This window comes from Aspergillus neoniger, assembly GCF_003184625.1.
Source record: "Aspergillus neoniger CBS 115656 unplaced genomic scaffold BO87scaffold_66, whole genome shotgun sequence".
Taxonomy (NCBI): domain Eukaryota; kingdom Fungi; phylum Ascomycota; class Eurotiomycetes; order Eurotiales; family Aspergillaceae; genus Aspergillus; species Aspergillus neoniger.
The window spans coordinates 24844-46942 of NW_020291194.1; the positions used below are offsets into that span (position 1 = coordinate 24844).

General features: G+C 50.4%; 6 protein-coding genes across 6 annotated transcripts; 2 read left to right on the plus strand and 4 right to left on the minus strand.

The window, feature by feature from the left end:
* Positions 1–102: 102 nt before the first annotated feature.
* BO87DRAFT_370907 (Yip1-domain-containing protein) lies at positions 103–3506 on the plus strand. The gene is made up of 6 exons (XM_025622047.1): positions 103–180; positions 268–384; positions 492–678; positions 736–1939; positions 2358–2718; positions 2824–3506. The coding sequence occupies exons 1-6, from the start codon at positions 148–150 to the stop codon at positions 3424–3426; spliced, it is 2505 nt and encodes an 834-aa protein (XP_025473974.1). The 5' UTR covers positions 103–147; the 3' UTR covers positions 3427–3506.
* Positions 3507–3728: 222 nt separating this feature from the next.
* Positions 3729–6112, minus strand: BO87DRAFT_346636 (putative ubiquitin fusion degradation protein (Ufd1); the record flags this gene model as incomplete). The annotated part of the gene is made up of 2 exons (XM_025620908.1): positions 3729–4525; positions 4583–6112. The coding sequence occupies 2 exons, from the start codon at positions 6110–6112 to the stop codon at positions 3785–3787; spliced, it is 2271 nt and encodes a 756-aa protein (XP_025473975.1). The 3' UTR covers positions 3729–3784.
* Positions 6113–6728: 616 nt separating this feature from the next.
* Positions 6729–9234, minus strand: BO87DRAFT_381304 (uncharacterized protein). Its single transcript, XM_025624500.1, has 2 exons — positions 9128–9234; positions 6729–9040 (listed from the first exon to the last, which is right to left on the minus strand). Exon 2 carries the CDS (start codon positions 8752–8754, stop codon positions 7123–7125), a length of 1632 nt encoding a protein of 543 aa, XP_025473976.1. The 5' UTR covers positions 8755–9040; positions 9128–9234; the 3' UTR covers positions 6729–7122.
* A 3685-nt stretch (positions 9235–12919) lies between these two features.
* On the minus strand, positions 12920–14714 carry BO87DRAFT_381305 (proteasome regulatory particle base subunit RPT6). Its single transcript, XM_025624501.1, has 3 exons — positions 14213–14714; positions 13448–14123; positions 12920–13371 (listed from the first exon to the last, which is right to left on the minus strand). The coding sequence occupies exons 1-3, from the start codon at positions 14445–14447 to the stop codon at positions 13113–13115; spliced, it is 1170 nt and encodes a 389-aa protein (XP_025473977.1). The 5' UTR covers positions 14448–14714; the 3' UTR covers positions 12920–13112.
* Positions 14715–15421: 707 nt separating this feature from the next.
* Positions 15422–19471, plus strand: BO87DRAFT_370921 (calcium/hydrogen antiporter). The gene is made up of 5 exons (XM_025622048.1): positions 15422–15761; positions 15819–17659; positions 17724–18656; positions 18719–18882; positions 18966–19471. Exons 1-5 carry the CDS (start codon positions 15617–15619, stop codon positions 19228–19230), a joined length of 3348 nt encoding a protein of 1115 aa, XP_025473978.1. The 5' UTR covers positions 15422–15616; the 3' UTR covers positions 19231–19471.
* BO87DRAFT_215508 (FGGY-family carbohydrate kinase) lies at positions 19443–22022 on the minus strand. Its single transcript, XM_025618649.1, has 4 exons — positions 21889–22022; positions 21454–21730; positions 20811–21368; positions 19443–20711 (listed from the first exon to the last, which is right to left on the minus strand). Exons 2-4 carry the CDS (start codon positions 21673–21675, stop codon positions 19656–19658), a joined length of 1836 nt encoding a protein of 611 aa, XP_025473979.1. The 5' UTR covers positions 21676–21730; positions 21889–22022; the 3' UTR covers positions 19443–19655.
* Positions 22023–22099: the final 77 nt, after the last annotated feature.

Consider the following 22099-nt stretch of genomic DNA (forward strand, 5'->3'; position numbering starts at 1 on the left):
TTGCGTTGCGGCCTGGCTTGTAAGGAACCCCCCGGAGGCACCTCGGGGAACGGTCACGTGCGAGGGCGGATGGCTTCATCTTCGCCGCTTCGGAAGGGAAAGCAGGAAAGGAAAAGCAGGTCCCATCTGGCCATTGCCGCCGCAGCAATGTCCTCTCCACTTTCTGCTGATGACGAAGATGTTCGTGATGAGTCCCCATTAGTTTCACCCTGAGGAATTCCCCCGGGCACTATGCACTGACCACAAACGGCGTTCTCTCTCTTCTAGATCTTCGCGCGCCTGCAACAGCGTGCCGATCCGAAAGTGCTGAACGAGCAGCAGCAGGCAGTTGATGAGCGCGTTCGTGCCATTTATCAAAAGGCACAGACTCGCCTTGGTGAATTGGTAAGCTACTGTTCCCTCATGGTTGGCTGTGGGCCATGGATATGATCATTACTACTACTATACATCGTGCGTCATGATAGCTGACCTATGAGCTTGTATAACATCAGCTCGACCAAAACTCCACGTTGCCATGCACTATTTCTTCGGTAGAGGTTCACGGAGCTCGCAACACCCGCCGAGGCTTCCTGGAGCGAATCTTCGATCCCCTTCTGAGCAGTAATCAAGACAGACCCTATACGCTCTCCGAGGCCTTGCGGGAAGTTTCGGCACGTGCGGACAAGCTCAACAGATTCGGTTCGTCCCTTCCCTGACGATAGCTAGCTTAAGGCTCGACTCTAATTTCATGTTTAGACATCTTCCAAGAACCCGTTTCGGTATACTTGGACCAGTCCGAAGTAGACGGGTCGGGTATCCCGAGCATTAAAGTTCATCTCTCCGGCAAAGAAAGGTCCCGGGTGCTGTTGAAGACAGGTACTGATCTTGGAAATGCCGAAGGTTCGGCTTATGGCAACCTCCTGTGGCGTAATGTGTTCGGAGGTGCAGAGAACCTGAACCTAAATGCGTCTCTGGGCACCCGAACAAGGTCTGCCTATCAAGCCACTTTTGACACCCCAGTCCTGAGTAACCCGGATCTCCGTCTGGAGCTTGGTGGTATTGCCAGTGCCACGCAGAAGTCCTGGGCGAGCCACGAGGAGGTGCTTCGAGGAGGATGGTCCAAATTCCGCTGGGCAAGTCCTTCCGGTCAACAACATGAATTCGGCTACAACGGTTTCTGGAGACAGATGACTGGACTTGCCGAGAACGCATCCCCTACTGTTCGAGCTGATGCAGGCGACAGTGTCAAGAGCAGCGTGTTCCACAGCTGGACCAAGGACCGAAGAGATAGCCCGCTTCTTCCCTCTCGTGGTTACTACGCGAAGTTGTTCAACGAAGTGGCTGGCTGGGGCCCTCTCAAGGGCGATGTCTCCTTTTGGAAGTCAGAGATTGAAACACAAGCTGCAATTCCCATTCCCATTCCTGGTATCAAAGGGGACAGTGGTATCAGCTTGACTACTGGCTTCCGCGCCGGCCTTCTTTACCCTCTTGGCCTCGACAGTGACTCCAAACCCCAGCTCTCTCGCACGAACGACCGGTTCCTACTTGGAGGCCCTACGGATGTCCGTGGATTCCGTCTCTGCGGTCTTGGTCCCCATGATGGAGCAGATGCTGTCGGTGGTGATGTCTATGCTGCAGGAAGCGCCAATCTTCTGTTCCCGCTCCCCAGGGTAGGCGCGGAGAAGCCTCTCCGCCTGCAAGCTTTTGTCAACGGCGGACGTTTGTTGTCCCTCCGCACGGCTGACAAGAACGCACCTACTTCGGGAGCGGATGTCCAAAATGCCATGGCTTCCACGGTTTCCGAGCTGACCAATGGTCTGCCTAGCATCGCGGCGGGTGTCGGACTTGTCTACGCCCATCCAGTGGCCAGGTTCGAGCTCAACTTCTCCCTACCCCTGGTACTTCGCAAGGGTGAGGAAGGCCGGAAGGGGCTGCAGTTTGGAATCGGCATTAATTTCCTGTAGAAAATATTTGACAATGTAACAAACTAGATAGAGGAGGGGGAAGGGAGACTGGGGAGAGTTGCTCATATTTTTATTATTTCCTAAGGGAGTTCCCGTTCCTGTTAGAAGCATGAATCAATTAAGCGTTGATGTTCTACGATTATTAGCTCGTTAAGTATATAACTAATAACTATCTCTGTAGCAATACGAAGGAAGCGATGTGGCTGGTGGCCTTGAGGACTCAGGCAACTCATCTCACCGCCCGCCAGCTGTTCTCTCTCTACTTGCAACTCCTCGTCTCCATCTCCATCCTCAACTTCCCAAATCACTGTCTCCCCCTCTGCTTACTCTTCTGGTCGATAGCGCGACATTCCGACACGTACACTAGGTCCTACAGTTGCTACTCATCTCTTCAATCCGACATCGACCCCAAAGCCTGGCCGCAATGGCCCAGTATTACCCCCAGCAGCAGCCTTACGGCGTACAATCATCGGCGCAAAACCTCCAATTCTACCCTTCATCCTATACCTCCGTCTCGGGCCATACGACCCCGTCACAGGCATCCTACGGCGGTTTCGGTGGTGCGCCTAACCCAGCATCTCAGGCATACCCCGTCGGAGGGGTTGGTGGCGGATATGGCGGCTTCGGGTCCCCTTCTGCAGGAGTCAGTGGAAGGATGGGTGAGCAAGGAGGACTGAGGACCGGATGGCTCGCTGCATTTGGCACGGAGGGCTACGATGGGGAGCCGCCACTTCTAGAAGAGTTGGGGGTCAATTTCGAGCATATCCGCACGAAGGTGTGTACATATTGCAAGCCCCCCACCCCCCCCGGTCTGATCAACCAGCTATATACAGCAGGAGCTCTAGTGAAACCCAAGCTTACCATTGCTCCTACCTTATAGACCCTAACTGTGCTCAACCCTTTTGCGCGTATCGACCAACACCTCATGGATGACAGCGACCTCTACGGAGCCCTTCTATACATCGTTCTATATGGAACATTCCTGCTCCTCTCCGGCAAGGTCTTCTACGGCTACATTTACGGCGTCGCAGTCTTCGGGACCGTAGCTTTACATCTCATTCTCAGTCTGATGTCTCCCGCCCTCGATACGGCCCCCGTCCCCAACGCCGCAGATCCCGCCAATTACTCTCCCCATCACAAACCCACGATGTCGGACTCCTCCGCTGCCGGCCACTTCTCCGCTACTTTGACCTTCCCTCGATCCGCTAGCGTGCTGGGATACTGTTTCCTTCCGCTAGTGCTGACCAGCTTAGTTGGGATCCTGATCCCTATGGACACTCTGTTCGGATACTTGTTGACTACCGCCGCCGTGGGGTGGTGCACGTACAGCTCCTCGGGAATGTTCTGTGCTGTGGCGCGCATGCGTGGAATGAGGGGCCTAGTCGCGTACCCACTGGCATTGTTTTATGTGGTCTTTGGGATCATGGGTATCTTTTCGTCTCGGGGAAGTGGGACTCTGGCTGCTAAGACGGGCGCGGCGTGATACACATTATACATGCAAGCATGCACAGACGATATCTGATTGAAATCATGACAACGAATCATTAAGCTCTCCCTTTCTTCTATACATACTATTTAAGGAGACATGGATTGTTCCTTGAACTGCGTAGATTTATAAATTCTGAATTTAGATGTCCACGAAAAGAGTTCAAATATAATATCAAGTCTGAGGGATATCTTCCAGCCACAAGTGCGTAGCAGGCCTCATTAGATAGAGTATTCTAACATTGATAGTGATCCGCATTCAACACGTGAGAGAATACACAATGCTTGAATAGTATCGTTGCTTAAGTGGCTTGTAATATTCTGCATGGTATTTGACAATATTAACAAATTTCTATTTACCGTTGAAGCGAATACGTGCCTTCCCCCTGCGCAGGCGCCCAATTTTCTAACCACTCTCGCGCCTTGTCTAGATTCCCCGCTGTGGTTTCAACGGCGGAAACGCACCACGGCAATGCATAGGTCTTGCCGTCAGCTACTGCGCCCTCAGCTGAGAGCATTTCTGCAGCAATGCGACGTTGCTGGCCTGCCTGATCCGTGCAAAAGTAGAAAGGAGCGGTGTTCGGCGCATCTCCTTGAAGATTGACGGCGTCAAGCAAAGGCCGCACTGCGGCTAGAATAGCAGCCGCGCCCATCGGAGCAGACACACCAGATGTGGAAGACGGTCTAGCTTGCTTGCCCGTCTTGCAGTATTCGTTTTGACACCATGATTTGCCGCAGCCGCTCATCATCTGAGAGAGGTAGCGGCGCTCGATGCGCCGCCGGAGCGCTTTGCCTTCGGGATCGTAGGTGTCTACGTACAGTGGTCCAAAGCAGATGCTGCATAGACCGAGCTTGACTGCAGTCTGCGTACCGCGTCCGTCAAGCGTCCGTCCGCAATTTTTATTTAAGCATATGCGAGGAGTGGGTCGAGACAGGCGTTCTAGATCATGGTGGCGAAGGTGCATCTTCATGTCGCGAAGACGGATGATTTTGTCACAAAGGTGGCATTCGGTTGTCCGGCCACCGTCCACCAATTCATGTGGTGTGAGGCCGGAGACTAAAACGTCCGGATCATCCATCTCAGGGTCTGACTCACTCTTTTGAGGGACCACAAGATGACAAAATTGGCACAAAATGGGCTTGGCCGGACAGACAGTTGTGCGGTGTTGAGCGAGACGTGGGAGGTCCTCCGCCTCAAATCCACAGCTACTACAGGAGCGCTTGCTGTGAAAAAAAAGATTGTGTCGATTCTTTTCCGCGTCGCCGGTGCCATAAGCTGAATCATGAGGACAATGCCAATGATTTTGCCATTCCGAAGACCGCTTCTGGAACACGTTCTGGCACTGGGGGCAGAGGATGTTGTTTCGAAGGCAAAAGTTCTCATGTAGCATCAATGTCCGTTCAGGTACCCATTGACGACAGTTCTTACACTGGACATCACCCGGTTCATGGCTTTCTGGCTCGATGCCTGCAGCATTCTCAGCTTGTGCGGGTGACGAGCCCACATGAACCTGTAGGCTATACGGCAGCGCCGAAACTCCAGTTTCTGAACTGGCGGTGGAAGTGGGTGCATGTACCGATATGTACAGCATCTCAGCGCCTTCCATATCCACATTCGTTGGTTGAATCCTAATCCGTTTAGTCGGCCGATTCGATAGGTCACTGAAAACATGCTCATCTTCCCGCGGTCGGTTCCTCTGGCGAGCAGAAAGGGGACTGGCAAAGAGGCAGAGATCTGCCTCATCGGCACCCTCGACAGATACTTCCAGTGCATTCGTAGGATCCCATTTGTGGACCTCGTAGTCGACATAGTCCCCAAGCGCAACCTGGCCAGTTACTACTTGACCAAGTCGCAACTCGCCCCCAACAGATGTGCCTGCCCTATTCCCAGAGACACGAGCAGATTTCTCCAATCGTTTCTCCAACGTTTCTCTGGCTTGATCCTCCGTCAAGGCGACAATATCCACTTCCAAGTCCGTATCCACAACGCAGATGCCATTGCCATGAGGCTCAACTTTGTCAACCAAGAACTGGAATGACTGATCGCGCCCCCCTGCAACAGTGAGGACCTCTCCAGAGGTTAATGTGGTGTAATTGTCCCGCAGCTGTCGTTCAAGCAAAGCCTTCCAATTCCCCGGGTCGTATCCAGCTTCTAGAGGGCGCAGACGGACATAAGTACCTTTTGGTAACTGCTGCGCATGGACCGTGACCGTGGTTGGGGCGGCTGGCGCATCGTTTGTCACTTCACCATCAGTACCATCATCATCGTGTGGTGACGGTCGTCCAGTGGCATCAATGCCAAGTGCCCCGCGCAAAAAGGTACTGAGACCAATCTCGTTCTCTGGCGCGGAGAACTCACGAACGCCAGCATATACCACCCGCTCGTTCTGAGGGTTCACGATGCGGAACGTAAGCGGATGGGGCAATTGCTGCTGGCGATCCACCGCCCGTTCGCGCGCCTGGGACTCGGCGGCGAAGGTGTGCGGATTGAAAGGATCGAAAGTGCTGGTGTATGGGCGTGCTGGACCTGACGAATTTACCTCTTGAAGCGGGGCAGCCGCGAGAAGCTGCTCGAGCGCGGATGGCGGCAGTATGATCTTATCACCGGAAAGCTTGGGAATTTGCTGGGCTGGAGCAACGGTCAATTGCGATGACCAGCGCAAGGAACCTTGGTTCCCCGTCATGATATCCGAAGCGGGAGGGAAAGAGGTATGTGAGGAAGCAAAGGGAAGGGGAGTGTGGAGGGGAGAGTGGAGACGAGGGCAGTAGCGGAGACCATCATGGGTCAAGAATCAGAGATTAAGAATGGTGGGCGGGGGGAGGCGATGAATGATGAAAAGAATGCATGCATGCCATTGCGGCTCATCTCAGGTTGCGAAACACCGCGTGCCTTCTGGAACTCCAAGCGCCGATTTGTCATCTAACTTCAGTCTGTTTACTGTCCACTTTCCCTACTACTACTCCATCTTACTACTACATTTTGGCAGTTAACGATCATTATTTTACCCCCTCTTGCTTCCTAAGGCCTACAGTCCTTTCAAGCTAGATACACTCAAATTATGGCTAAATCATACGCGCTGCAGTGGTATTCTGAGTGGCGAGAAAAGCACGCCGGCTAATATAGTACTACCCAAAGAAAATATATATATATATATATATATATATATATATGAAGAAAAAATGAAAGAGACGAGATCGTGAACCCTAACGAAAAAAAGCCTCAATATAGCAAGATGAGATCAGGCTGAGAGAGGTTGAGAATACTTAGATGTTTGAAGGATCTCAGAATTGCGTGTCTGCTCCAAACTAGCTCATGGGAGCCTCGACTCGCACAGTATGTCAGTACAGTTCTCTCACCCGATGCCGGGTACTGGCATTGCACCAATCGCACTGTGAGAATGCCAACAAGGTCAATGTGAGTCGCAAAAGGGGTCTGGGTGACTTAAGGAGCATACCATCGTCGACGAACATCCCTCATTGTGCTCAACACAATATTCACCACGGCAGCTTTGGCAAGTTCGCTGGAATTCCGTCTTGCACTGGACACACTGCACAAGCTGTTAGAACAGCGGCAAACATAACCGTAGTCTCATTGACTTACCGTTGGACCGCATTCCCAGCAATCTTTGCTTACACCGCGGCTGAAGTGCTGTTCAATTTAGTCAGCCAATTTTTCTACATCATACGGCGCCTTTCAGATACGAACACTATGATCTTCGGACTGTTCAGTACTACCCAGATTACTCTGCGGGTTTCTGAACGCTGTCTGGTGCGGCGAAAGATTGTTCCGTACACGCTCTGGATGAGGCAGGCAATCCTCACAGAACCATTTATTGCAACGATGGCACCACCGATCTGTCAAACAATCTGTGCAGCGAGCGATTAGACTGGGCTGCTCGTCCGGAATCAACACCGGCCATTTTGCCTTGACTACAGAGGAAGAGTGGAGCGGTGGCGGCGTGAGCAGGGGAAGGTTTTCATCCGGGGACTGGCCCCAGAAGGTCGGGCCTTCGGGTGAGGTGTGGCAGCCATCGCATCCTCGGGGCCCTAGTGCAACAGTTGCCAGTTTTGGCGCAAGCGGCGGCCGGCCCTCTGGCTGAGATGCACTCTGGCCTTCCGGCATGGGAGTGGAAAGATCAACGTCGTGACGAGGACCACGGCACAAAACAGCGTCAAATGCAATGATACCTTCGCACTGCTTGATTGTCTCTGCCCAGCCATCCTCAATGCTCCGCTTGAAGAGCTGCCCGGACGAGCGATACCATGCATCCTGTTGCTGTGTGGCACTTTCAGCAACTTCACCAGTTGCAGACCCGTTTTCCGGACTCGGAGTAATGGACGATTGGCTGCCACATCTCGAGCTCCACCAGTCGCGGTATCTGCTGCGGATCACCGCACGAGACTGTTGGGGGGGAGTAAAGTGATAGATTCCTTTAACGCGGGGTGTGCCCTTAGGGCGGGAAGGCCGTACCGCATGGGTCAGCACCTGCATCAGTTTCCGCTCATTGAGATGGCGGCACTCCCTTATAGATAGAATGTTGACGTTGAAGCGATCTGTGAGGATAATTTCCGCAAGCAAATCCGCTGGAACGGACAGTCCATCCAGAACCAATGTGCGCACGTCCTGCAGGATCGACTGCCTTTGGAGACTAGCAAAGATGCCCCTCAGAGGCGCAGAATGAACTTCATCCTCGACTACGGAGTCTTCCCCTTGCTCGCCACTCCATACTTGCTCCGCCGAGTCTGCCGTAGATGTGCTGGTTGGTTTCGCACCACGGCATTGGGTCAGATCAAGGTGGCGGAAAATGTAGGGAGTGTCCACTATCGATGACCGAACCTGGCGGGAAGTAGATGCTAGAGTCAACAATGAGGAAATTGACAGATATGGGGCCATATGATCGAGGATTAGACTGTTGGATAAGACATCGGCCAAAGAAGCGCGCTTGGGCGAAATCGGCTGGACAGGCCGAAGGTGTTGCTTGGACGCGGTCTTTACATGATCATCTTCATCATCGTCCGCCTGTACTTCGTGGACAGCCGGGACAAGTCCCAGCTCCTTGGGGGTCAACCGACTCGCGCCGTAGAAAAAGTCCGGCGCACGGTCGATGAGATTTTGACGATATGCTGCCACGGCACCCAAAGCGAGCTCATCTCGCTTCGTAAATAAAGAGGATGCCGTAGGTTGGATCTCATGGAGCGCCGCTCTAGCCTTGGCTAGTTCTGTCTCCAGAAGATCGATGGTCGATTGAAGGATAATGGGCATGGCTTTGGTACTACCGGGATCGATTGCGGTGACTAAAGTGGACCATAGCTCACCGCTGGACATACTAGGGAGTTATACAGAGGCTCTGGGCGCCAGAAGAAGAAGTGTCACGGGGGCAGCGAAAGGAAGAGTGGCAATGCGACAAGAATGAGATCACCGGACTAGTGGACGACGATCAGTAAGTTGTTCGTGCGCAATCTGCACCACTCAGGCCAGCTGGTTGGGTAGTTGGGCAGGGTGGCTAATAATAGGATCTAGAAATGCTATATAATGCTTGGATGTATATAGTACTTCTTTCTCCTCTGACGGGCTGGTCGGGCCGATTTGCGCAGGACAGTCAATTTGTATGCTGCATCACGATAGGATGGAGTATGAGTGTTCTCTGTTACTAGTTCGCGGATATTGAAACAGGCACGAACAACGAAATATTACCTACCCAGTAGACAATGGAAGTGACTGAACAAGCGTGTCCGTGGGACCCTATCGGGTGAAAGGACCAGTAGGCAGGAGGAAGGCTTCAAGGGGAGGAAAGATGGCTTCTAGAATGCCGGTGGAATTGGGGGGTGGGTGCCTCTAGAGCTTATTTTCAAATACGGGGAAGGGAGGGAAGATAAAGAGCCGTAGATAGGGGTGCATACGAGCCTGTAGGTAGGAAGGTTTGGGAATAAAAGGAAACCTCGTTGACAACAATAGCCGGGGAGGAGGCAGTTAAATACTTATTCTTATATAGCCAAGAAAAAAAAAAAAAAAAAAAAAAAAAAAAAAAAAAACAATTATTTTTTTCCTTATTTTTTTTTTAGTTACCCCCCCCAAAAAAAAATTTTTGAAAAAAAAAAAAAAAAAAAAAAAAAAAAAAAAAAGAAAAGAAAAGAAAAGAAAAGAAAAGGTAAAAGAAAATTAAAGGAACAACACAGACGGCAATGAAGAGAGAGCCAAAAGAAGGAAGCCGGTGTGGGAACCCAAGAGGATAAAGCAGACTAAATTCATGCAACCACTTGAAACGGACAACGGGCAAGAAGGCGAGAGGATGGCAAGATCCTCACCTCAGCAGCGACCTACATGGGGGGGAGGTTTACCATGCGAGCCGAGCCAGTGATCTACTTCGGATGGGGCTGAGAGAATGAATAGATAGATGGGAGCTGCAGGTTGTACTCGGTACTCCGGACAGATCATCAGACGGGCCAAGCATTCATCCAATCCGCCAGGGTGGGTCGCAGGTTGGGGGTGAGAGGGGGGAAAGGAAGGCAAAGGCAAAGAAGAGGAAGAAAGAGCAGAAGAAGCAGCCAGAGATCACCTAACTAGCCAGACCATGCATGACTCCAGACGGACCGAAAGGATAGGCCCACACCTTTTTTCTTCCCCCCGGGGGTACTAAGAGTTGGGTAATTGGGAAAGAATGAGAACAGCTAACTACGTACTTAGTAGATTATGCATTAGCCATTAGCCAGTCACCAACTTACTACTGTACCACGCTGTAGAACTACTAGTACCACCTACTACTATCTGCTATCTAAGAAGGGGGGTGGTAGCATCGGTGTGATTGGGGGTTTTAAAGGACGGACCATCTTATCCGGATGGAGAATGCATCTTGCCTCCTGTCCAGCCAAGCCCTCTTTTCCTCCGATTATCAGTAAGTAAAAAAGGAAAAAAGAGGACAGGGGGTGAGAAAGTTGAAGTCGGATAAGGTAGTAGTACTAGATAGACTACTTACATAGTAAACCAGAAATGGTGACGGAAAATGAAAGCCGATAAGCATACCCCAACATAAGTCGGATAACAAGGTAATGACATAAAAACGGACAACTCTCTCTTATTGGAAGAGATAACAGAGAAATTAAGTAAGATAGTGAATAATAATATTGAATCAGAAATAGAATAGCTAAGACAGGGCTCTAAAGTTTAGGCTGGATGATGATGATCTGGCAAAGAATAAAAAAGATGGACGGTGACCAATGCATGGCTGCCGAGGCCGGCGTCCTGGCAGATTACCTATTTGAGCTGCCTTGTCCCAGATGGGTTGAATTCCGTGGGGAGACGAGGGAGAAATTTAGGGCAGATGGAAATAATTTCTCCTAGAGTCTTCATCTTATCTAGAATACCATGGAATGACTAGTACTCTACTACCAGGTAGAAGCACTACTATAGTGGAAAGAAAAATTGGGGGAAGAAAGAGTATAATGAAAATACCAAAGATAAAGTAGTACTGTGTAGATAAATTTGGGAAAGTACAGCGACCTGTGCCATCCTAATCATCCAATAGTAGAAATCCTCCCCGCTTCCCCCAGTAGTTCCATTAATTCCACCCCATTGCATCTCCCGGTTTCTCGTACGAGACTGTCTATTATGGAGTGGAAAAATGGAGACCTAACTGTTAGTCCATAACCATTCAGAAAGAAAGGGGGGAGGGTAAAAGGAAAAGTGATCCACCTTCTGGGAAGGTCATCAGATCTGGACTGCCCCACTTGAGCCGAGACCCTGAGCATTTTCCATTCAACAAAACAATACTAGTACTCAGTAATCCGCGGAGTACTTCCTGACCGTAGTTATTTTACTGTATGGAGTTATACTTCATCACCATCCCAAGAGACTGCAGCACAAAAGTTGATTATTAAGACAAGGACCCGCTGGTCACGCGCACGTCAAAGTTCTTCCTTTCGACGCGTCAACCGGAGATCAACCGGCCAGTCGGGATTCTGGAAAGCCGCTATGAAGCCTATCATTACTCCGTACCTGAGTTTCGGACTTTGTGCTCCGGACGTCCAGACGATGCTAGGGATGAGAAAACATTTAGGCGTTATGGGCCCTGCTTTAACGCCGAGCGAGTCTCTACAGTAGTCCGTTACATGGAACATATCTATTTACATTATCCACAGTCCCAACTTCCCAAGTAAATGGATGGCGAAGTTCCTTGAAAGTATCTTTTCAAGTAACCAGTAGTAAGTATTATCTAGATGTATAGTAGGCGGTGACCTGCTCATGCTTTCTCCGCATAGATGCTGGCGATCCACTGCCAACACAAGCAACAAAATACATGTCATGCCATCTCCTCCTGTGCAGTACTATGGCCTGACCCAAGCTACCCCAGACGTCATCCTATAAACCCCCAGAGTCACCTTAAGATTTTTACCTTTCATACTTTCATACTAATTGATCACGCGGAGCTTGAAAATAAGATGTGGTAAAATTGGCGAAACCTTCCTAGCCTTGCAGCTGCACACCGTACATGCCGAAGTATGTTTATGGGGGCCTATTCCATTGTACAGGCTAATTCAGATATACGTGTCTCACAAGAATTTTACTATATCTGCCTATCACCTCGCAGTCAAACTTCCTCCCCTGCAAACCCTACTTATTCCAGGTCCATCTTGGCGGCTTGGCTCTCGCCGAATCCATGTTGCCCATCCCTCTGCCAAGCCTGGTGTTGCACAAGATTCCTGGCGATGGACAGACAGAGAGTAGGTAGACTTCGGCATAGTACATATCAATCTAGTACATAAGTGTACTATACAGTCAGTAGTAGATTCTTGGCGGTCAGTTGAGCTCACTTGCTACCATCTTGTCGATCACTGCAGCACACAGTACTAGTACTTACTCACTAGCTGATCTGTACTTCCCTTATAAGCCCAAAAAGAAACTCTTGCAGTCACGTAAAGAGGCAGGTAAGCAGCCACCGTGCATGTGCCTTGACCTTGATAACATTTCACTAAGACCTCACCCTCCCCAGATCGGTCTTGAAGAAACATGGCGCTGAAGTCTCCCCAATAAAAGCTTCCTTTCCATACGGCATACGGGAAAGGGGAGGCGATTGTGGCACATCTCCCCAGGTTAGGCAAGATATTGGGCATGAATAAGATCTATGACACGATCATCGAAGCATCATGTAGTTCATCCATTCATCCGCCAGTAGACAATGCCAGACTTAAGACCAAATAGATATGGTAATCACGCAGTAAGTATTGCCGAAGTACTACAAAGTAGGCCATGCCTGACTATGTGAAATACTGAGATGACGAGATGATCATCTCCTGAGCATCCAATGAAAGACGCACTTCATTGGTTTGCTACGCCTTACCCTTCCGGACTCTTAATGATGGGCCGTATGCCAACCAATTATTCAGTCACAAGGGTGTACTTATGCCTAGTAGTACAGCCAGATCCGAGACTTATTCTTCGCGTCCACCCGACCGCTAACAAACCCCCGATTACGATACTGTATGCGCACAGGGAGGCCCATCTTAGCTCAACGTCACACACAAACATACCCGTTCTTCAACAGGGACACTGGGAAGAATTATGTGTGGGTGTTATGATTGGAATACATATGTGGCGATGTCGCCGAGGCGGCCATCAGAGAACATCGAAAATAAATGCCAATAGTTCTTGCTGTAGTAATCTGGTACTATTCACACGCCAATCCTTCTTTACTTGAAAAGCTTGGAGACTGCGACTTCTTTGTCGTCGTGCTTGTTGAGGATCTTGGCGGTGGCTAGGTCGAAATCCTCCTGAGTAACATGTACTCGCCGCTCTCGCAGAGCGTACATGCCTGCTTCAGTGCACACACCCTTCAGTTCAGCTCCAGAACATCCGTTCATCTTCTCCGCAATCTTCGTTAGGTTGATGCCTCGCGTCAAGTTCATCGACCGCGAGTGGATTCGCAGAATATCGGCACGTGCTTCCACCCTGTAAGACGGAAATCGATTAGCAAACCGTAACATAATCTTCACCTGACAAGAGCCAAGTCACAAGGAATACTCACGACGGCGGGGGGAACTCAATCTTCCGGTCAATCCGGCCAGGACGTAACAAGGCCGGGTCCAGGATGTCAAGCCGGTTGGTGGCCATGATGATCTTGATGTTCTTGGTAGGCTCAAATCCGTCCAATTGATTGAGAAGCTCAAGCATCGTCCGCTGTACCTCTGAATCACCCGAACCCGCCGAGTCTATGCGGCTGGATCCAATGCTGTCGATCTCATCCATGAATATGATACTGGGAGCATGCTCTCGAGCCATTACGAATAGCTCGCGAACCATGCGGCTACCTTCACCGATGTATTTTTGCACCAATTCTGATCCGCTCACTCTGATAAACCGACAATCGGTGTGATGGGCTACCGCTCGGGCAAGCAGGGTTTTGCCGGTTCCCGGAGGTCCGTAGAGAAGTACTCCCTTTGGCTGTGCGATACCAAGCGACTCGAACAACTCCGGATGTTTTAAGCCAAGCTCGATGACTTCCTTGATTTCCTTGATCTGCTGGTCGAGTCCACCAATCATGTCATACGTGCTGTCAGGCACCTTCTCGACCATCATTAGCGACACCAGCGGGTCAACCGACGAGGGTAGCATCTTCTCCAACTTATAGGAATCCGAGAGTAAAGCGACCCTCTTTCCTACAGTGAGCTTGCTGATATCAACGCCATCCGCAATGTCCACCACTATAGCGTCGCCAAGAGAGGTTAGTAAGAGACGCACGGAGTTGAGCGAGCAAAGGCTCGAGCTGAGCAAGTTTGCAGAGGGTGTTTACCATATTTGCCCTCGGGATGCACTTTGACGAGGACTTTCTTGGTGCTCATCACTTTGACTACCTCCCCGACATAGGATCCAGGCTGTTGAAGCAGGCCGAGCTCTTCCCGAAGTAACCGCACCCTCGAATTATAGTCATTGCGCTGTGCTTCCAGTCTCCGTAAGACAGCCTGACCCTGAATGATTTCGAGCTTCATGCTCTCAATCTTGTTGCGATAATAGTTGTCGAGCGCCATGATGGACAGCCAGGTATGACGCTCCTAGATACGGCCACAGCGAGGCGTGAATCACAAAGAACTGGACGTCGGCGATCTATTTGACTTGGGGGCAATCTCAGGAACCGAAAGAGTCCTTTTTGAAACGGATCAGAGAAATCGGAAGAAAACAGTCGAACTGTGAGACACAGTGAAGGTGATGAAAGGCGTGGTTATGGTAGCTGGGTCGAGAGAGCTCTTGCGGGATAGGTACCGCAGTTAGCTGTTAGTTTAGGTGAGGTAACCCGAAGTAGGCTACTAGCTGATATCAGCAGAGCGCTTCGGACAGACACCAGCCACAAGGGCTGAGGCTAGTGCAACAGATCATGTGATGTAATACTCTCTGGTTACCTAGTAGAGTGAGTGGGTAAGCCACCCAACCAGGACTGTTAGAATAATATGACACCATTCCAAACACACATGTTAACAACAGTCACGCTGGAGTTAGGCCCATCATACAGTCAAGAATAGCGGCACAACAGCATGAAAGCAAAGCAATAGAATGGGGTCATTCAGGCAGATATGATGGGATCCCATATTTCGTATGGTGAATGTGTGTACTGTACGTAACGAGGGGGGTACACGCATTACGTAGCTGGTCAGCGCTGTGGTACGCAGTAGATACACATCCACATGTTCTCCAGTCAAATGTTGATCAGCTTCAACCCACAGCCTACCCAGGTCAATCTCTCGGCATCCAACTCGAATACTATTGCTGGACTCGTCTTTGAAATTGTGCAATCCTTCTTGGTCGCGTCTGTGACCTGCATATCTACGGTCTCAGCTGACTGCGGGGATGCGAGTGAGACCTTATCTCATGATCTCACTAACTAGCTAGCTGCTTTTCTCATTTCGCGCCTGCTTCTCTACCCTCTCGCTTTCTGTCCGTCCCGGATTGTTTTTTTTTTTTTTCTTGCGCTTACTCCAACATGTAACTTAGTTGCTTTTTGGTTTATGTTAAAAGAAAGATATCTCCGTTTCTGTTCCAAGTGCAGGCCACTCTCTTTTACTAGTGTTTCTCGAACTATCCTTTTCCTGGCATCCCCCAGCCTCCCTGTTTTTCCAAGATCATCACAAAGACGGTCAAAGGGGGCTGGTAAAAAAAAAAAAAGTTGCTAAGAAAATCGAGTCTCGAAACAAACTGACCAACCATGTCAAACAACGACGAAAGGGAGGGTCAGGGTCCTTCTCATCCCATCGATCCCGCCGACTCATCGTCAAACGTCGATAACGAGGATATGTCATCTGGAGCTTACCGTCAGCAGAGGAATGCGACACAATCCAGGCGGAATTATGGTGCGCTCTCTCGCTTCTTTGCCCCGTTTAGATCCAAAAGGCTAATTTCTCCTGTAGGGACCTTGGATTCTCCCGCAAAGATGGACCTTGATCCCCGTCTGGAAGAGAACCAGCCAGAAAGCTCGAGTCGCATGCCTACCTCCCAGTCGACTTCCACCCCCCCGCTGCAGCCCGACAGACCGAGAAAACCATCTGTAACCCGCCGTATGTCTTCTAAGCGACAGGTACCTCACAAGGGGCAGGAATTTTCTACGGAGGATGATGTACAAGAAGTAGAGGAGGATATAGCTCTGCAACACGCGTCCAATCCCCAGTCATCGCCTAGGATACGTCCCTTGAGAAAACAGAGCTCGACTCTGCGACGAAGACTCAATGCCCGCATGAACAGCCCATTGATTCAACCGGAAACCGAAAACGAGAGCGAAGAAGTGATTGGCCTGCCTGATCCGGGTACGGAATTAGAGCCTTCGGCTGAACAGTCGGAGAGTGGGAGCCCTGATAGTAACGATAACAATGATGAAGATGAAGCAGAGACTAGTGATGCCGAAAGCTTCACGCTGAAGGATCGCCAGCAGGCCATCAACGAGACTCACCCTTTTGGGATAAGGCTCTGGAAACCTGCCTTGTACAAAAAGAGCCGTTCGGTAGAAAAGACCGCCGAAGGCGATATCCATTCGTCGCCTGGCGGTCGCGTGGGCAACTTGTTGTTCTTGACTAACCTTCTGTGGACAGTATTTTTTGGTTGGTGGTTAGCCCTGGCTGCGCTTACAGGTGCTGTCGCTTGTTTCGTCTTCGCATATTCACCCAGCGCACTAGAATATGGGAGGGTCTTCTCGGGACTTTCGTGGTACTTGATATATCCATTTGGCTCCTTCGTCCGTCTGGACACGGACGAAAATTACGCAGAAGAAGACGAGGGTGAAGGCCGCAGCATTAGTGAGTACGAACAATGGCAGAATGGCGACTTAGAGCATGGCCGGCTGTTCTTCGGACCTCGACGCGATCGGTCACTGGTCGGGAGAAGAAGAAACAGTGTCGACTCGGCCAGTGAACAAGATAGTCTTCTAGGGCGAACGCAAAGGGGCAGCCCTCGAGAGAGTCCCCTTAGCCATCCTAAGCGGCGCCTATTCGGTCGTGGCGAGTGGACGCTTGGCCGCGTCGTATTCTTCGTCTTTTTCTACTTTCTCGTAGGGCCTCTAATGCTTCTAGTCTCGCTACTTTGCTGGTTATTGGTCTTCTGGATTCCCATGGGACGTGTGACCATTATCCTTTTTGATCACCTTCGTCGTCACCCCTTGGCTCTGTCGTACCATTCCGACACCACCTACACCAGACTCAGTCCCGGGTCCTCCTCATCCGTCCTGTTATGCACCTATCGTGCAGCAGGATTGAGATATTGGAAGTATACTGTCGGCGGGACCAACATTTTTCTGATCAACCTTCTTGGTGTCGTATTTTTTGTCATTTTTGACTACTTTCTTCTCAGCGAGACACTGGGCCTCCAATCTGCCATCACGCACCCAGGTCTTATATTCACCCTTGCGCTTGTCTCCATCATTCCCTTGGCCTATTTCATTGGACAGGCCGTTGCATCGATTTCCGCTCAATCCTCCATGGGCATGGGTGCAGCTGTGAATGCCTTCTTCTCGACCGTAGTTGAAGTCTATCTTTACTGTGTTGCTTTAACCGAAGGCAAAGGGCAACTTGTTGAGGGCAGCATTATCGGTAGCATCTTTGCAGGTATCCTATTTCTTCCGGGACTTTCCATGTGCTTTGGCGCTATCAAGCGCAAGACCCAGCGGTTCAATGTGAAGTCTGCGGGCGTCACGTCGACAATGCTGATGTTTGCGGTTATTGCTGCATTCGGACCCACGCTCTTTTACCAGATATATGGCAGCGTAAGTGTCACTGTCTGCTGTGTGATTGTCCATCTAGCACTTTCGCTGACAACCTGGTTTTTAGCATGAGCTCAACTGCCGCTTATGCGTTACCACAGTAGGAACAGAGGACAGCGATTGTCGTCGCTGTTATTTTTCTCAGACGCCGGCCGTGAATGACAGCTTTTTCCGGAAGGCCGTCCAGCCATATTCGTGGTTCGCTGCTATATTCTTGTTCCTGTCCTATGTCATCGGGTTATGGTTCACGCTGAGGACCCATGCTGCTCTCATCTGGGCGACAGAGGTAGAGGAGAAGAAGGCTGTAGCTCTCGCAAACGAACAAGCCGCCTACGAAGCTAGACACGGCGATTTCCCTCACCTTCAGGCTGGGAGCACTGGTGGTTCCATCACCAAGGGCTCGGTTCGGGATTCTCAACTGTACAAGCGCATACTGGGGCAGTCTCTAAAGCAGGTCGGACTATCTGAAAACCCCAATGATCATAACGCCCAATCCGACTCTACCTCCTCTTTGCAAGGAAAGAGCACAACACCATACCTTGTGCCCCCTCGGACGGAAGGCGACGATAGCAACCCCAGGCTGAGAAATTTCACTGGTCTGTCCAATGAAGACAATGAGGATCTTGTGCGCCAGGTGACAGAGGTTGCCGCAACGGCTGCTGCTGTTGCCGCTCGCGATGCGGCCCGAACAAGGAAGCCCTTGGCCCAGCAAGCAAGCACGCGTCAAGCGGCTAAAAGTCCCGCTGATCAAGTGAAGACCTTGCTTGAGGAAAGCGAGGATATCGGGTTGGAGCCTGGCCATACTAGCGGCGGTCATGATGCACCCAACTGGAGTAAAACGAGAAGTTCTATAATACTTCTGGGTGCTACTATTCTTTATGCTGTCATCGCAGAAATCCTCGTGAACACGGTGGACGTGGTCTTGGAAAGTGTCGACATCGATGAAAAGTTCCTTGGAATCACGCTCTTTGCCTTGGTCCCCAACACAACAGAGTTTCTGGTATGTATTCCTCAATAACCGCTGCCAGCAAGATCAGATTAACTTATTCATCTGGCCCACAGAACGCTATTTCGTTTGCTATGAACGGCAATATCGCGCTGTCCATGGAGATTGGTTCAGCCTACGCTCTCCAGGTCTGCCTTTTGCAGATTCCTGCTTTAGTTCTATTCAGTGCTCTCTACGCCCGCGTCATCGATCCTTCTGAGCTACTAAGCCACACCTTCAAGTATGTTTGATCATGCCGTACTTTTTGTCCCTTAGAGACAATGTGTGAAGCAAGAAACCTTGCTAACAACCTTTCCCTTACAGCCTTATCTTCCCGCAGTGGGACATGGTGTCCGTAATCCTTTGTGTCTTTTTGCTCTCCTACGTGCACGGCGAAGGAAAGAGCAACTATTTTAAGGGCTCTATCCTCGTTCTTACGTACCTCGTCGTTGTGATTGGATTCTATCTCTCTGGCTACAGCAATTTGGAGACCATGGGTGTCGATCGGTTCGATACGCTGGCCCTTGGTTCGAGTCCAGTCGAGAAGTATTACACGATCGGTAGGTCCAGGAGTGGAAGGGCTTTTTGAGTGTATATTAATTTGTGTGTCTGCCTGTCAAATCCTTGGTGAGGGCTGGAAACCCGTCCGCCCGAGGGTTGAGGCAGACACTTTCGCTGCGGATTATGCGTGCATTGCTCCCGTGTTTTAGAGTCTGACAAGATTGCCCGAAATTGTTTAACATTGCGTGTTGGTTGGGGCTTTTCGAACATGTATATCTGCCACATTATTGAAGTTGTATAATTAGACTTTCATAATCGGTTACTCATGGTCTGCTTGCATGTCTTGCGTAATATTCTATGGTAGATGCGTGTAACAAGTACGGCTATCTTTGCACGCTAGCTAGTAACATTGCCCGCAAGTTTTGTCATGATCTCTCTGCATCCTTCAGTAAAAAGAAGAGGGACTGTAATTTTCCGCAACGCGAAAGAAAAATGTTGAGTGGATAAAGTAGGTTAGGACTTCCAGGAGGCGACGGCTTGGTCTACGAGAGCTCGGTACTCCTGCTGCTTGTAACATTGCTCCAGGAAGACCTTGTATTTGGCGTCAAGCAAGGCCTTCTCCGTCTTATCCGTCGTTGGGACGACTTTCTTTCCCGGTTTGCTCATGCGGTCCATGATAGACCATAGATCTTCTGTCTTGCCTTCTGCGTCAGCACTAGCGGCTTTGGCACCCAGCATGGCTGCACCATGGCAAACAGCAGCATGAATATAGCGAGGTATAAGCACAGGCATGTCACAGGCAGATGCTATCAGTTTTACCAAGATGTCATTTTGGCACTGAGAGCCCGACATGAAAATGGAGGCGAGGCTATGACCTGCTTTGTTCATTGTCTCCACAATTTGCCTGGTTTGTAGCGCGATAAATTCGAGCGTGGCATAGTAATGAATGGCGAGGCCATCCACAGACTTGTCACTCGTCATCCCAATCAGAGAACCTGTCATTGCAGAGTCTGCAATGGGGGAACGGTTGCCCCAAAGATCGCCATAGAAGAAAACGTGTCGGCCTAGATAAGAGATACTAGGAGCCTTCTGGTCATGAACCATTTCTCTAAGATGCTCGTTCAGATACTCATAGATATTGGCGTTGTACGACTCGGCGATCGAGAGTGCCTGATTGAACGCGGGGTGAGTCTCGATAACATGCTTGAGCAGCTCCCCGGTTGCGGACTGGCCACCCTCAGCCATCCAATATCCAGGTTGAATAGTATCGCGGTAAGGCCCCCAGACACCAGGGACAAAGACTGGATCTGGGGACATCGCAAGATGGCAGGTCGATGTTCCAGCGACGGCGGCCAATCGAGAGAATGCCTGCGCTTTATCGTTCTTGGCAACGTCAGAGCTCAGCTGTTCCGACTCGAGATCAACCTTAGCGCCGACGGTGCCAATCCAACCTGCATAGGCATCGATGACGCCGCTGCCGATTGCAATCCCCGGGGGCAGACCCAGCTCTGAGGCAGCTCTGTCACACAATGTGCCAACCAGTTCACCAGCGCTAAGATAGTTGCCATTCTGAAGCATCAGTTAGCCGTCAAACTCATTGGCAGGTAGGATGTGGATAAAGGGTAAGACGTGTGGTTGATAGGATCATCAAAGAAAAAGGCTCACCACCCCGTCGACACCGCCCATTCGCTTAAAGTCATCCTCTGACAGGTCCTTCAGACCAATCTCCTCCAAAAAGTCTTCCTGCCAACCTTTTACGCTCCCGTCCACCCCGACGGGAACATATCCCTGCTTGCAGACTACACTACAGAAGCTTCTCTGCTCGGCGCCGGTGGCAATGTAAGTCAGGGCATCAGCCAGGTCAAAGAATTTGCACTGGTCAAAGAGCTCTTTTGGCATATGGTTTTTCAGCCACAGGACTTTGGGGATCTCCATTTCGATGGACATCTTTCCGCCCACATAGCGGAGCAGATTATGGTTCGTGGCATTGATTTTTTCGGTTTCCTCCACTGGACGATGATCGAGCCAGAGGATCACATTGCGGTCCGAGTTAAAGTCGGGGCCCGTCACGGATATCGGTTCGTTCGTAACATTAGAAAAAACCGACAATGAGCATGTCGCGTCGAACCCAATGCCCCTCACGGTCTCTGTGTCAATGTTGTGCTGGCTGATCGCGCGCTGAACAGCTACACAGATGCATCGCCAGATATCATTCGTAGATTGTTCCTGAATGACAGGGGAGTCAATCGAAGGCCACACATAGCCTTACGATGGTGACCAGGCAAGAGAAAGTTTGGGCACCAATACGTACATAATATCCTTGTTGAGGTTGCCAAAGACCGATGTTCTCAGAGGCTAGGCCAACAATATCGCCTTTGCTATCGATTATACAAGCGCGGGCACTGCCAGTCCCAACATCAATTCCAATATAATGGTCTACGCGGACCTGTATCTCATCTCGCGTATCTATCGACGCCTGCCTAGAACCCTGCCGAGAGGGTCGTCGATAAGGCATTTGGGGTATAGAGGCCATGGAGCTGGGATGGAAACGGCGAGAGACACTGAGATCGAGCGGGAAAGGTCTATATCTGAACGATAATGGGGCATGAAAATGAGCACGGCAGCTGTGGAGAGACAGGCAATAGAAAAGAACTGGAAGGGAGGGGGTGAGGGGGGAGGATTCTGTGCGATTGATGGGTACTGCAGCCAATTGATTGCTTGGGGTGACACAGACTTAGACACTTACACCTGACTGACTTTGTTAGGCACCTTCGGGATGAAGGAAATGGGTTAATTGGAAGATTATGAGAACAGAAGGGGACAAGCAGCAATCAAAAGAGGAAAAAATAGTCGATTGGGTGCACTGGTTCAAACTCCATGAATTTACTTATCATCCGGTAGAGATTATTCTGGGAGCTCCCCCCCACACCTTCATAAAAGTACCTGAGTATGATTGA